Source organism: Triturus cristatus, chromosome 3_1 (assembly GCF_964204655.1).
Source record: "Triturus cristatus chromosome 3_1, aTriCri1.1, whole genome shotgun sequence".
In the NCBI taxonomy this organism is placed as follows: Eukaryota; Metazoa; Chordata; class Amphibia; order Caudata; family Salamandridae; genus Triturus; species Triturus cristatus.
The window spans coordinates 656,791,507-656,807,156 of NC_140583.1; the positions used below are offsets into that span (position 1 = coordinate 656,791,507).

Below are 15,650 nucleotides of genomic sequence, written 5' to 3' on the forward strand. Positions count from 1 at the left end.
AAGGAATCCAAAAGTCCAACATTTCTATACCTATTTGACTTTCTGGAATCATTACCAATTTAGAACTCTTTTATTTTTTTCCCAATTAGCAAACTCTCTCTCTCAACGCTGCTGCTTCTGGCCATGCATTCTTTCAAATGGACAGAAGGGGGGGGGGGGAGCATATGCTTCCTTACCCAGTAGGAGTAATACTGGGAGTTGAGTTTGGATGTCTGCACCAACTGCACTGTTCCATGAGCACAGACCGGTGCGTTCCACTTGCAGTGTCACCTTCCTCCTCAAGTGCGATTCCTCAAAGACTTGTCAGTGTCACTATTCCACCCAGAGGTCTGGGCAACATTCACCACATTAAGCATGCACTGACCTTGGTTTAATTTAAAGCAGAAAGTGAGCACACTGGGTCTTATTTTTCACCATCCCAAACAAATTTCTCATAAGCCAGATGGGCCATCCCACTGAAATGAACGGCCACAGTTAAACACAATTCCTATCTAGATATTTTTCACTAGCTACAGGGCTACCGAATTTGTCCAAGCCGCTGTGCAGCATATCTGAGGTCCCGTCATATTTATTTTACCTTAACTTCATAACAGCTATAGAAACATTGCAAAGGAAGGTTTCCTAAGACCTTACCTGTGGCACTGGGGCTGCTCTTGTTGGTCTGTGAGAGGCTTGGCGTGTGAACAGAAAGCAGTCCCGGCCTGTTCCCCTGGGTGGTTGGAAGGGTCATACAGTTCTGCCAGGATGGTTTCACAGCCTGTCCCTCACGCACAGGAGGGAAGACTGCTGAATTCACAGGATTCTTTGAGGGAGGTTCAACCAACTGGACATCATCATCATCATCATCAAAACCATCAATATCAAAATTATCGATATCAAAGTCTAGCTCTGCTGCTTTTGGGGCTCTTGAATCATCCCCAGCTGCAATACTGAGTTCAGAGGCTAGCTTGCTATGAACCTTAGAAGTAGTGCTTGTGGCCGCCAGACTATTTGGGAAGTTCCAACTGACCCTGTCCTCTTGACCACTCTTTGGTGTGTAGCAAAGAGTGCTGGAAAGTGTTGGTCCTTTGGTGAGTACACTGGAGAGTGAGGTTTCCTTCCCATTTGCACTTGTGAAAGAAAGCCTTGGCTTCACAGCCCCTCTGCTTCCCTGAAAAGTGAAAACAGAGCCCTTCCCTAATACTGAAACTGAAGGGTTCAGCGTTCCGTTGGTATTGGTATTTGCACCACAAGTAGGAGGGGCTTGTGGAAGTTTTGTAAACTGAAATGTGTTCGTGCCATTGGGCTCTGAGAGGGATCTGCTCCTCACAGGAGATGGCGGAGAAGGGGTAGGATAATCACGCGAGTAGTCCCGGGAAGGGCTGTTTCCCAGAGGCTCATTCTCCCAGTCCCAGTTACTGGGACTTTGAGCAGACTGAAATGGAGGGGATGGGGTGAGGCAGTCTTGTGAGATAATCTTGTTCCATTCTGAAGCAGTGCTCACTCCAGTGCCATTAACAACCACGGCAGGGCTGCTAACAACAGGACCATCCACATTCACTGTACAGCTCTCTCGCAGAAGCTTCTTTCTGTAGAACAGACAGTATTACAAGAAAAATAAACATATTAAATACTTCCACATTCACAAGCTCTCCTAACGGAGGACACATTTAGCATCTTTAACTGAGTTCACATAAACATGAACTAAAAGCATTATGTTTTGAATAAGATTTTTTCAAACCATAAGTGGTGACACGTAGTACAGTAATCAGGATTTCTATAAAGAAAACCACATGATCATGCACGATGCCATTTACTACAGTGGCAGCCCAATGAACGATCAAGAGGACAGCTTAAGGTCCTTGGACAAGCTAGAGGGTTTATAGAACAGGAAAGTACAAATGTACCACTAGAATGGAAAGATAGAGTTCAATCGTAACTCCCTTGAAAAAGCCCATACAGCACCAACACATTTTAAGGCTTGAGATAAGTACCTAAGCTAGTTAAGTGACACATTTATCTATAGGACAGACAAAGTATAATCATAAATTAACTCAGAGGACAACTAGGCAAATAATGCAAAGATTACTTACCCGTAACTCTAGATGTCTTGGGATCATCCTCAAATTCACATGCTTGTAGGTTTTTGGACACTGATTGGAGGAAACCCGCACAATTTTAATTAAATTGTCTCACTTTTGTTTAGCTTTTCTTTTTCAATGTGTGGTAGTACAATTATTAAAACATGAGAGGCAATATTTGATTACCCTCAATGTATAACAGTCTGTTGAATGCAGTTCCTAATAGGCACTGCAAGTATCTCTAAGAGGTAAAACAAGCACAGTTGTCAAGGCCATAGAAAGGCCACCTCATCTGAAAGTACATTTGCAGAAAACAAACGGGAAGCATACATAACCACAGGTCACTTAACAGCTATTTGTAATATTATTCTTCAGGAAATCTACATCTGAAAAATGGAGGAGAAATTCCAAAATATGAAGATTACTTTTGAGGTCAAGAAGGTCCACTGATGTAATAATGTCGCGCATTTCGATGTAGCTCACATGTAAAGCTACATCAAGTGCTACATTATGGTGCCTATCAGATCATTTTGCAGTCCCAGAAGCGACAATGGAATCTCGAACACCTGCCTATCCATTAGACAGAAATATCATATTAGGGCACACTCGGAGAAGCCGTGGGATTGTTCCCAACCCAGGGTGCATAATCATTAGGAAAACTGTGGAAGCTAAAGCCGAGTTTACTCCTCAGTCAGTCAGGAATGCATCCTTCATCTATTTTGAGGGCTGAAATCTGCTGACTATATTCTCTCATCAACCGCATAACTCCACAGATGTGCCTGTCACCTGTGAGCCACCCAACCTTCCTATTCCCTAGTGCCTAGATCCACTGATCATGCAGGTATTGCAGAAGTGAGCAACTCTGGAGTAGTAAGAAAAAGAAAGATACACAAAGCCATCAGCCTGAACAGGATTTTGTGAGCCCACAGAGTTTGAGATGCTGCCTCTGAGAAAATAAGCGTGCAAGAAAAACATGACCCCAATGGATTCCTTTAGCAAAGAAGCTATGTAGTAAATTTGAGACGCAAAACACCTTTTAGACTTATAAAATTATAGGAAATTAATCAATGTCTGTTTAACAACGGGAGAGATCCACAACGTATACAAAACACCATCAACAGGGGGGCAATGTGTGTTTATTTTATAACAAAGTCATTCAGTACAAAGAAAGGCAAGGAAAACATACAGAAGCTGCAAAATGGATAGTGTGACTGTGGTGTGCTTTTAGGGTGACAACCTCATTTCATGTCATTATAGACACAGTTCCCAGTCTTTTGTATGTCAACTTAACGCTTTCTGGGTCTTGTAGTCGATTATCGATTAACTTTATTTCTGCCACCAGGACAATAAAAGTACAAATACAAAGTTACACATTGATAAAATTCATAGATAAAAAACAGACCTATTCAAACTGATTTTACAAAAGTCAACTCATGCATAGTAATAAATAGCTAAAAATAAAAGAAATATATGTCATCATGTGACAAATACTTCCAGGTTTAGGTAGACAATAATTTCCTGCATAGTAGCCACATAGCCCCCAAAAACTTAGCAAGCGAAATAGCATATAGAGGAGTGCAATCTGACCTCAGTATGCGTAGGGCAACAAGATGGCTGTGCTGGGATAGTTGTTACAGATAGGGACTAGCCAAAACTTGTGTGGTGTAGCATAAGCTGAGCAAAACGAATGTGTGCAAGAGACTCTACCTGTGTTTGGCATAAATGGCAAGTGTCCATGGTTTGAGTAGATTCCAGATGTGGGACAACATAGGAATATCGAAAGTGGGCGATCTCTGGGCCTGTGGAAAGTAATCACCCTCTTGCAACTTCAGGAGCAGTATGGGATGGCACACACAGAACGGTTCCATTATTTACAGATAAAGCACGCGCTAGAAGCGACTATCCCTCCCGACATTGCCCTCCCTGAAGCCTCATCATTAGAAGACAGGTTACTGACAGAGCACATGGACAAAAAAGTCACATCCCAAACGTACCGCAACATTATAAACAACCTAACTGATCCCACACATTTTCTCCGGGACAAATGGCAGAAAGATGTAGGTGACTAAGACGATACGGACTGGCAGGAGGCATTGGCATCCCCGAGGGAGGTGGCGATATCATCTAGGTTGCACCTTGTCCAACTTAAGATACTTCACAGGATCTACTACATTAGGGTCACACTATAAAAGATTGATAACCAACTTTGCTTGTGACAGTGCGGAGCATTAGGAACATTTTTCCACACGATATGGGAATGCCCAGAAATAGTGACATACTGGGAGTCAGTGATGTACACTATAACGAGAGTGAGCAGGACCCCTGTGCCACCGGAACCCAAACGTTGTGGGCTAAATATATGGGAAGCAACAGACCTTAACTCCGCGGCGCAAACCTGGGCGACACTGGGTATGAAACTAGCTAAGAGAAATATTGCCAAACACTGGGGAGCACGCAACACTCCCACTGTAACGGAATGGTGTAATGATAAGGATATGGCTATCATGGCTGAAAGAACTGTATACCTGCACAGAGGATGCCCCAAAAGTTAGCAACGATTATGGGGACAATGGAACACTTTTAGGGGTGGTATTTGCACGATACCTACAGTAGACTTCTCAGTGGAAGACAGTTGACGAGGAAAAAAGTGGCGGAAAACACGATTCATAACGATACACATGTAATAAAAATGTATAATGATGGTTGTAATGCTGCACTACACTACAATTTACTATGTGTAAGACCTTATTGCTTGACAAGAACTCAGTTGTAAGTCATGTACCAATTGATACTAATTAAAAAGATAAAAAAAAAAATGTAGGGCCTGGTCTATGGTTACAATTTTAGATCAAAATCCGACCTGAAGAGGACTAAGAATGGACATGTCTAACATCCAGGTATGGATTTTGGCAAGGACACATCGACAAAAGATTTTTTCATTAAGCCAATAAGGCTTATCAGCCTATAGTTGGAAGGAGACGGCCGGTTGCCTTTCTTAAATATAGAAATCACTGATGCACCTTTCCAAGACTCCAAGACGGGACCACCAGCCGCAATAGCATTCATTAGGAGCAGAATATATCAGAACCATGGCTCCTTTACAGATAAAATGACATCTGCTGGAACTCCACAAGAGCGGGCTGCTCTTCCTCTTTTAGTAGCTGTTAGAGACTGGTCTACATCAGCCAGATTGAAGAGATCCTCCTGAGGGACGGGACAAGGAAACAGGTGTTTAGATTGGAGGGGAGAGTTTGCAGACATGTGACCACTTGTGTTGGCATACAAATTTCCACAGTGCTCAGCCCCGACTTGATGGGACTACATTGTTGGCTATCTCTTGCTCTGTTGAATACCCCTCCAAGCCGCCAGCTTCCATAAGAAAGACACGTTTTTGCCCATGCATGCCGCATTAAGGGGAGACCACCTCGCATCATCCAAGTTCTTTTTGGCTTTACTGATAGAGTGTTTATATGCTTTACCAATCGAGGTTATGCTGGCCAGAACTTTATTTGTAATAGCCCTAGTTAAAAGTTTTGGGTGTTTGCGACAATTTAGATCGAACCACTGGTTCGTTTTTGGCTTGATTGGCTTTGGGTTTGTTGCCCCTAAGAAATGGTCAGCTATGCCATCAAACAAAGCCACATGATTCGTAATTAGTTGACTGTGTGAATCCAGATGCCCGCTCTCTACCTGTAACATAGTTACCTCGAGTTCAGCTTTAACAGTGGAGATAATTTCAAGATTGCTAGCCGCTTGGTTCCACCTTAGAAGTAGTTCTGATGTCTCTTGAAAAAAGAATGAAGTGACGATGAAAGGAATGAAGAGATCGGGGCCTTTCAGGAACAGTGAGAGGGGATTGTGGTCACTCACACCTCTCAGAAACGCACATGTCAATGACGCAAGGCCATAGCCTGATGTCTACCAAGATGTAATCAATTCTACTCGTGTGTAACACTTCATTAAAGGTATGAGCACCCAACTGGTCGGATTTGGTGTGCTCATTCTCAGCCCTTAAGCCATATTCCATAGTTAGAACCTGAAGCTGGAGGGCGATCTAGGTCCATCTACAGATTGGAGGAATTTCCAATACAGGGATGGACCATATTTTGTCTTCTTCACTATGCGTAAAGTTGTCAACTGAGTCTCGGGGTTTGAAGGTAGCATTAAAGTCACCTGCGATTAAAAGATTGGTATTAGAGGTAGACAAATCAAGAAGGCCTTCAAGTATGTGGACTGTCGGTGACTGGGCCCCACCTTTGGTGCCTCTGATGTATACATTATACAGATTGATTTTCCACTTGGTCTTAAAGTACATTTATATGGCCAGTATATCAGGTGATCCAGAAAAACAATGTTATTATGTCGCAGTTAAGAGAGGCTCTGACCCAGAGATCGAGGGCTCCAGATGGTCTACCCAGTTGACTCGGAATGGTTGGGATGAAAAAGTTGAGAAAACTAGGTTTGTGGAATGGCTCTACAGACCATGTTTCCTTAAAAAGACATATGTCGGGGTCAGGTAGTACAATTATAGATCTGAGACCTGCACCGTTCCAAGAGATCAAAGATAAATTATCAATGCCTTCCTTGGTTACCATATCGTAAGAGCTGTGGCAACACAGGTGTTCTAGGGTTGATTATCGTCGGAAATGGGTTCACTTGACCTGTTTATAAAAAGTAGGGAATGATCGAAAAATGGAGATTTGCCTGGCGTTGGAATGTTTAAGATCAAAGTATGCTGAGTAGGTATGGTATTGTTTGAGACAGTGTGGACAAACCCACCCACATGCGTGGTAGTACGAGAAAAAGAAATAAGATCATTTACATGGTTGGGGCCTTGTTTAGTAACAAGCCAGCGTTAGAAAGACACAAAGCAGGTCTACGAGAAAATTCATCTTGATGGTTGCGGTGGTTGCTACCCGTACGTGCCAACGGATGATAGGCAAACATATGCAAGGCCTGATTTAGTCAGTCGGTGTGGTTCAGAGTAGATGTGGCTAAACCGGAGTGAGAATGAGCTTGTAGCCTGGTATACTTGAACTGAATAATGGATGCCCCTGGAAGGGAAGTCCTTTGGTCCAAGTCAACTAAGTTGTGTGCCAGGCCATGAGCAGGGTTAGCTCTATGATGTCGTAACCGGGTGATGAACTTCCTACTCTTACAGCACTGTTATTGCGAATGCGAGATCTACAACCCCGGACATGGCGGATCCAGTTTGTCACCTTATTTTTGAGCGAGTCATATAAATGAGCCCACATATTAGGGGCCCAGTTCTAGCCTGATGGGGAATGTGCTCAGGCGGACATAAGCCTGGATGGCCATGCGTGTTTTCCTTGTTGAATAAATTCATTCTTGGAGTATGGGTTTGAGACTGGAACTGCAGAGTTTTAGCAGGCAAAGTGGCTGAAGGGGGTAATCTCTTAGGTAATGTTCTATGTAAATGGTACTCCGGATAATAAGGTTTTGCATTCACCGAGTGTTTGTTTCTGAGCTGGGGAGCCATGTACAGCATGAGGAGATGGTTTGACTGACTCCTTGGTGACTTCAAGTAGGTGATTAACTGTGGCGGGCAACTAAGGTTTTTAATACAATTACCTCCTCTTTCAAGGATTGTACCAGTAGAGCATAGGTTTTGTTGCAGTTAGAGTGACCTAGCCCTGGTGAGTTCCCTTGATGCTGGGCTAAACTGACAACGGATGTTTGGGCCACATGTACTTCTGCCAGTATGTCGAAGCGATTACTACAGGGAAAGCCCTCAAGAGGGGGATCCAGGGGTACGGTAACTAAAGAGGCCGTTGTGGGGGCTGAACATGTGGTAGTATGGGACTCTGTAAGTAGTGCAGGAAGATGCTCCCTCGTGTTTAGGAACATCCTAGGTATCTTACAAGAGGGGCTATTACTTGAGGAGCAGATGACTCAGGAATAGTAGTAGAGGCCCCCATGTGTTCAGAACAATCTGGAGTAAGTATCAGTTCACACTCAGTCAGTAAGGTGTGGATCCTGTCAATGACATGATTGGCCGTGGGAGTCTTCCTAGTTTTCTTGGAGTTCTTGGGTTTACCACTACCTCCCCTCTCCCCCCTTTATAATCTTATGTTTAACCATGCGGGCCAGTTGCCAAATAAGTGACAGAAACCCCAGATAAAAGAGAAAAGCAATAATCCAGGGCCCCGGGGGACGTATAGGCTCTAAAATGTCAGTTCAAAGGAGGCAAAGAGTCACAAGTACCTTGAGCCTTATGCCTTCTTAATGCGCCGGTATTAGAGGGGATGCCCAGACTCTTCTGGGCGCTGACGGGCGCAGGACGGGTCCGTCCTTCACCGCGCTTTGCCCACGCACGTCCTGCACCGAGGGACCCCCCACGATGATTTATGCGACTCCAGGCGAGGACATGATACCGCAGCGAGCAGGCGGACAACGAGCAATATAGGAAACTAGAGACCTCAACCCTCTGGCTACCCCTGTCTAGGGGCTGGAGTCCTCGCCCCTCCAGCAGCCCCTGCCACAAACGGGGTCGTAGTCTTAGTCTGCTTGCAATGGGTAATTAGAATGACCACCCGATAGCAATGATTTGTTGGTGTAAATTTCATGACTAGAATCAGTGTTAGTGAGGTGGTCATCCTAAGTGCTTCAGAAATACACAATATGGGATCATAAAAGTAGAGAAATAACATCCTGGAAAGTTGTAAAGACAACAGATGTGTACATTCTGAACATCAAAAAATAGTGGTTCAGCCAAAAGTATTCTTGAACTAGCAATAAACTTTAAATACAGTTCAAAAGTCTACTTAGTCAATGCTTCATCTCATTTAGCCAACTTAAATAGGGTCTTCTTCAGGACATTGTGAAAACAGACTTAAATCAGCTAGATAACTAGTACAAGCTCCAAGCTAAACAAAATCAGCAGAAAAATAGTTTATAAATTCACGCAGCCATCAATGATCTTTTCAAATTATCGTTGAGCACTAAATTCATGTCAGTAGCCCCTGCAGTAACAGACACTTTCAGAACCTTAACCGGTGAATGGTGGCGAGATATACTAGAACAGAGGATCCAGAACACATCAAATGCAAGCACTAAAATAATATTGTATTGCCTCCTATTTTTCCAAAACACATTATGATCCAACAATACACAGCTACAGCATAGAAGAAATCCCCAGATACAATCAGAAATATTGAATGTGCATTTATAACCTTAAATGATTAAACACCAGTCTTTGATACTATATATCTATGTCATCCCATGCCACAGCCTCTTCAACATCTATACCATGATCCTCTACCTACCTAGTCTTGCATTCCTCAAGGCAATTGTTTGAAGATGATCAAATACTACTTCTCCAAACTTCACAAAATCCACAGCAATGATTGGACATGGTCAATGAAGCAACTAAACTGGCTGCAGTGGAGTAACATGTTTAAGGTGATAATCATTGAACGTACAAGTCACGCAACTCTTTACCACTTCCTTAATCTCAAGCTTCCATGTCTGGCTAGCAGACGTTACCACAAATCCTATGTTTGATAATCATATGCCTATCAGGGAATGTGCCCCTCATGACCTTCATCCACCAGCTTACACCTCAAAACAAGTTTGGGAATTTTTCTGTCATGCATCTTCAGCCTATCCTGAATGGATAATTTCTCACATAACTTTACAAACAACTAATTACCGAATCCCATTCCACTCTCGCGGCCATCTTACATCTACATATTATTTGCTTTGTTGGAGCACATCATCCTTACCCAAAACCTCCTCTCACTTTGACTCTGAAATGCAACAAAGACCTCTACACGAAAGCTGCTATCAAGCACCCCTCTTTCTTGTCCCAATCCAACATTTCATCCTCTTCTACAGGACTTCTTCATAAATAATCATCCTCTACTCTACTCTAGGATGTATTGCGCCGCAAAATAACAGAGAAGCATGTTCAAAGGAAAGCCTTGCTACGTGTGGCACGGATCCTTTCATTACCTCTCCCTCAAGAAAATAACGCAGATGTTTCTGGTCTGTATTAATCTTATATTTTCTACTCCAGATATCTATTTTTTCTACAGCCCAACAACATGTTAAGAACTCTTACTCTAGGCCTTTTAGCTGATCAAAGAGGGCAAGAGGCAAAACCTGTAGTATTTTTCACATCTTGAACATTTTGTGTACAAATTTCCCTAAGTCCAGAGGCACTAGAATCAACATAGCACTTTCAGGTCATATGGCTTCGAGGTTTGGACTACAACTATTACTTTTATAAACCCCGTTAAATCAGATTTATAACTCCACTCAAAAGAACATCCAGTCTGTTTTTGTATCGAAATCAGAAATAAACCTCAAATAAAACTCACACAAAAAACAGAAGCCAACCTGGTCCTTTGATGTAGGGACATCCAACTCTTCTATCGCCTTTAACAACCATGGACGTCACTCGAGCTCTTCCTCAGGCATAACAAGGGCAAAGTATTCAATCCGTGTTCATTTAAATCCATAAGTCTCTTTTTTCACTATAAGGCCTCTCTTTTGTAGTCTCTTGTAAAGGACACAATATTTTGTCATGCTCACTTTTTTTACTGACAAAAAAAGAGGATAGCATCTTGAAAGGTGACTGCCTTGGCGAAAATTAGTAGTTGAAACAACAATGCAGCTGAGGCAAACCCAAAAGATGCCTTACAGAATTAGAATGATGCATATAGCGAGATAAAAACCGTGGAATTGTAACATTTAGGATCTAGTTCAACTGAATGATGCGATATGCTAGCTCAATCATCTGGCTCCACCGAGAGATCAAATATAACCATCAATATGTAGCAAAGGGTTACTGTCTACACAGATTTCTTTAACAAGCTTGAGGAAGTCGATGCAGAAATTCGGCTAGCCATTTTTTTATCGGGGTATGACCAATGGGAATAGTTAAGGTAGAGAATTAAATGGCTCAATTATACCTTCATGACACAACTTCTTGATGTCAGTTTTCGAATCTTCCTTTACTCTATCGTAATGTTGTGGAGGTTGTGCTTCACATGTAGAGCACTGTCCTTTACACATTACTCAGAATCCCTTTGATTCTACCCAAATTAGGAACAAAAAAATCTCCTCTAATCTCGATGGTACTACTCAGAATATTGACATCTTTCCTTTCTACACATACATTGTTTTTGTTTAACTTTAACCAGAGCTGGCCTGGAGAACCAAAAGCAGCCTTGGGAAAAATGCTCAAATCAACCATGCTCCCCATATCCGTGCACAAGCTCTCTCTTTCCATTCATCCATTCTCTCTTTTCTCCTTCTCTGACCGCTTTCTCTATACCTTACCCCTTCTCCTCTTTTAAAGCCTCCCCAAGCCTGCTGTAATTAACTGGGAGAGTTGGGGAAAGTAACAGAGGCACCAGGAGCAGGTATTGGCCCTCAACCCGGCCTCCATCGGCTGTAGACCACCAAGGATATGTCCGGTGGAATAAAAGGACTGGCTATCCCAGACTTTATCTCTAAAGAAATATCCAACAAGCTCCATTAGTGACCCTCATAAGACTCAGGTGCTCCTTTAAAAACCTTTAATTTGGGCTCCTCTCCCCCCACATAGATGTAAATAATTTCTGCGTAATTATTGTGATCCTAGCCCTCAAATCCTAACAACTGTGAACAATTGCCCATCAACCATTATAACTGCAGAGGGATCCATACAATCCATAGATTTTTAAGAGACTACCCAAACAATATCTTTGTTTGAAACATTTGAGCTTCAGTGTCTTTCTCTTTAACAGTGTGCATTCTACTGAACCTTTATCTATGAAATCTTGGTAAAAGGCCTTGTTTTTCAACAAGACATGAATGTAAATTCTTTGTTGGGCATCATATTCCACCAAAATTCACAGTTACTACTCTGTACCTTTTTAAAACTCTCATTGACTACTCTTCTAGTGTTTGGTCACAACTTTTCACCATCCATCTGAGCACTGCACAGTATCACGTATGGAGTTGTTATGGAAGAAATAAAATATGAAAACACGGCGCAACAGCAGACAACAACAGAGTGTGTCACACAGTTATACACTATGAAGAGCAGTTCAGGCCAAAAACTTGTGCCGATGAGAAAGAAGTGAAGAGTTCACTTGAGAACAGAGAGCATGATCTGTAAGGACATAGTTAATGGAAAACCATTTATCCCAGGAGGATAGAACTGAAAAGCAGAGTCCAGGGACAATGATGACCAGCCACAAGTTTCATCAGCCACATCACACTTATTACAGAAGAGAGACACAACAGGAAGGGTAGTTAGGAAACAAATGTCTACTCCATATTGAGGGGATGCAGAAGATGCTAGATGGAGTGACTATGTGGACAGAGGTGCTAGTATGGCGCAATGCCCAGTATCCCAAGAAAGAGATAGGACTAAAGATAATCTACCACCTTGGCAGAAGGAGAAAGGGAACATGATAATTTCACAAGAGAGTGTTCAGGAATGGTCGTCACAAAGCGAGGGTAGGAGAAATGCAAGAGAAGTGAGAAGAGAAAGATATTGTGATAACCTGTTAGGACAAGTTAAGGGAAGTTTTGGGAGGATGTCAAATAGAATAGAGTCCATACATAGGGATGTAGATAAAATGGGTGAAATACTTAGATCCCTAAAGGCTAGGCACTCTGCTTATGATATTGCCACTGAAAAAAGACCCCTTATCGATTTAGATCACACAAAGGGTGCAAGGGGACTGACAATAAAGAAGGAGAGCATGATATGTTCTTTAAAGCTAGGAAACCATGGGTAACGGAGCGTGAGCTGTTGCTGTTTCAGGGAACACATGGCCAGTGAGACCCCAGGATGGGATCTTGAGAATCTATGGGACGACTGACACTACATGATAGGCCAATGCAGCAGATGAGTGTTCAATCAGTTTTTCTCATCGCGGATCTCACTCCTAGCGAGATAGTTGCTGAAGGAGAGAATAGTTGGTACAGTGTTGTGCCATATGTGGTGAGCTTGACAGAATGGACTGAAGGCTTAGCTCCACAGATGAGTCCATAGACATACGAAGGGTCCTTTGATCCATCCACGTGATAGGGCAAGTGCTGAGGATTGCGTTCTTTAGGGTGAGGGAGATCCAGACTAGGATTCATTCTATATGCATACATGTTTGCGCGTTCTGCAACAATATGCCAGGTAGCACAATCCCAAACATTCTGTCAGTCCCGTATATCAGATGCCCCTGATATGCAAGGAACCTGGGCCACCACAATATATTTCTTGGTCACAGATGGACAAAGAGAACCTTTAGAAATTGTTACCGCCACTTACAGAGGGAGGAGGGAAATAGATTAGAGCTTTTGAAAAGCAAACTACAGGCATCACCTTGGCAGTAGGAGACAAAGAGTTTGCTTAGCTCTCTTATAGCAGATGAAACCAACACTATTTTGCTGAAAGCTGGAGTGACAAATGTTACTTTCACTGAGACTAGATATGATAGTACTCCATTTAACTTAGTTAGGACAGTAGTCTGGAATCAGCTGAGGAAAATGTATCCTGACGGGCCAGACATTGGGTCCCTCATGGCTCAATCAATGCAGCCAAATGAGGACTCTGCTCAATTTCTTAGCAGGATGAAAGAAAAATTGACTCAAGTAGATCAGGGTTGGGAAGTAACAGGAGGAAATGCAGTGTTATTTTACAACATAGTAAAGAAAGGGTTACCCTCTGATGTACGGGATAATCTTGATAGTATAGTGGCATTGGAAGCTAAGCCTTGGAGAGAGATACAGGTACATATAATTTATTTTTGTAAAGAAAAAGCAGGAGAAAGAGAGAAACAAGCAGGAAGTGACAGAGAAAGCAGCATCAAAGTTGGTGCAGCAAAAATTGGCAAAGAAAGGAGCAGTGGAAGAAGCTGTAGTAGCAGCCACCACTCAGATGACTGCAATTTCTTTGTGATAGGTCCCAGGCACCACCCAACAACACTATCCACAACAGCAGGATAATGTAAGGGCACAAGAAGAAGTAGAGGAGGACGAGGAAGAATAGGAAGAGGCAGGATAGGTCCCAAAGGGATGGACCAAGTAGGTCATTACTGTCACAGATATGGACTTTTTTTGGGGAGATATTTCAGAACTAAGAGATGGGATGAACAAAATGGAAGGACAGGAGTTTACAATCAGCCAGGAAATACAGCAGTACAGCCATAGTCTACCCCACAAATAATATATGTACCTCAAACACCACCACAAAATGTTCAGCAATCTGTAAAGTCTCAAGCACAACACGTGCTGCCACAGCAAAATTACCAAGCACCCCAATGATGCCTCCACATCAAAGTGGACAGGGAGGTGTAATTGTGAGAGGAGGAAATCCTTTCCAGACAAATTATGTGGGAGTATATACACAATGAGGGTGCCCACAAAGTATTCCCTTGTGTCCAGTGACGTACAGGCCAGATGAGGAACCCACTGTGACAGTAGCTATCAATAACAAAAGGTATGCATTCCTCAGAGCTACAGAAGCAACTCGTCATGCTTTAGAGAGGGAAAATTTCCAATATGTAATAGATCAATGGCCACACAAGGATTCTCTGGGGAAGTAATGAGCGTTGCATTTACTAAACCAGTGGAGGTGTAATTAGGAGGGGGGTATATTGATGGCTGTTTTCCGTTTTCTTCAGCTGCCTCAGCTAATCTGTTATGGAGAGATCTTAGGGCCAAGTTAAATATGACCATACACTTTGAGTCGGATGGTACCATTATTGATTTTTTCTACTCCTGGAATTTCACATTCCATGAATATGGCAGTAACACTAGATTCCTCTACTGGAGATCACAACCTGCTGATGTGGAGTCCTTTGCCACAGCATTGTATACAATCATCCCAGAGGCACCAGAGTTACTGAGAAAGGAGGTCCAGTAACCTAGAGAATTCAATTTCCGGCAACAAGGGCAAGATTCTTGGATGCCTGACACAGAGTTAAGATTGTAAATACAAGCCTTTCAGGTAACACCGACCTATGGCGCTCTGACATCCAGTAACCATAACCATGTTTAATGGGCATGTATTGTATTCCTTGAGTCAGGTAAAATGGTTAGGGAAACATTGGATGATCAACTGTCTGATGACAAATCCAAGAAAACTGTTGTAGACTTTCAGGATGACATACCGTTGAGGACAGTATTAGAAGTAAGGATGCCTGACACCAGGTAAAGCTTTTGATTCTGTTAGGGAAGCAGATCCCTCCCAAGTACCAGACACCGTGGGGTCCCCATGATATAGGCCTTATTCATACTCCTGCACCATTATGAATTACATTAAGGGAAGGTGCTACCTTACGTAGAGTGAGGCGGTATCAATTTTCTAAAGAAGCAGATGAGAGCATTGTCCCAACTATACAGGCACTGATAGAGCAAGGAGTGATTTACCCTGGAGCACTTCCTTAAAACAACCTGATTTACCCGGTTAAGAAGTCTAAGGGTAATACTTTGCGTATGGTCCTGTGCCCCCTGAACAATGTAGTCATACCAGAATTTCCAATTGTTCCTGACCCCTCCATCATTCTAACAAATATACCTCAACATGCTTAATATTTCTCTGTTATAGATCTGAAGAATGCTTTTTTCTGCATT

At 42.7% G+C, this 15,650-nt stretch overlaps 1 protein-coding gene across 1 annotated transcript in view; it reads right to left on the reverse strand.

Moving 5' to 3' along the window:
* Positions 1-15,650, reverse strand: part of BLM (BLM RecQ like helicase) — a 383,147-nt gene that overhangs the window by 196,687 nt on the left and 170,810 nt on the right. Inside the window, exon 7 of the mRNA XM_085644695.1 lies at positions 634-1,568. Coding sequence (XP_085500821.1) covers positions 634-1,568 — 935 coding nt within the window. The remainder of the gene's footprint in view (positions 1-633; positions 1,569-15,650) is intronic.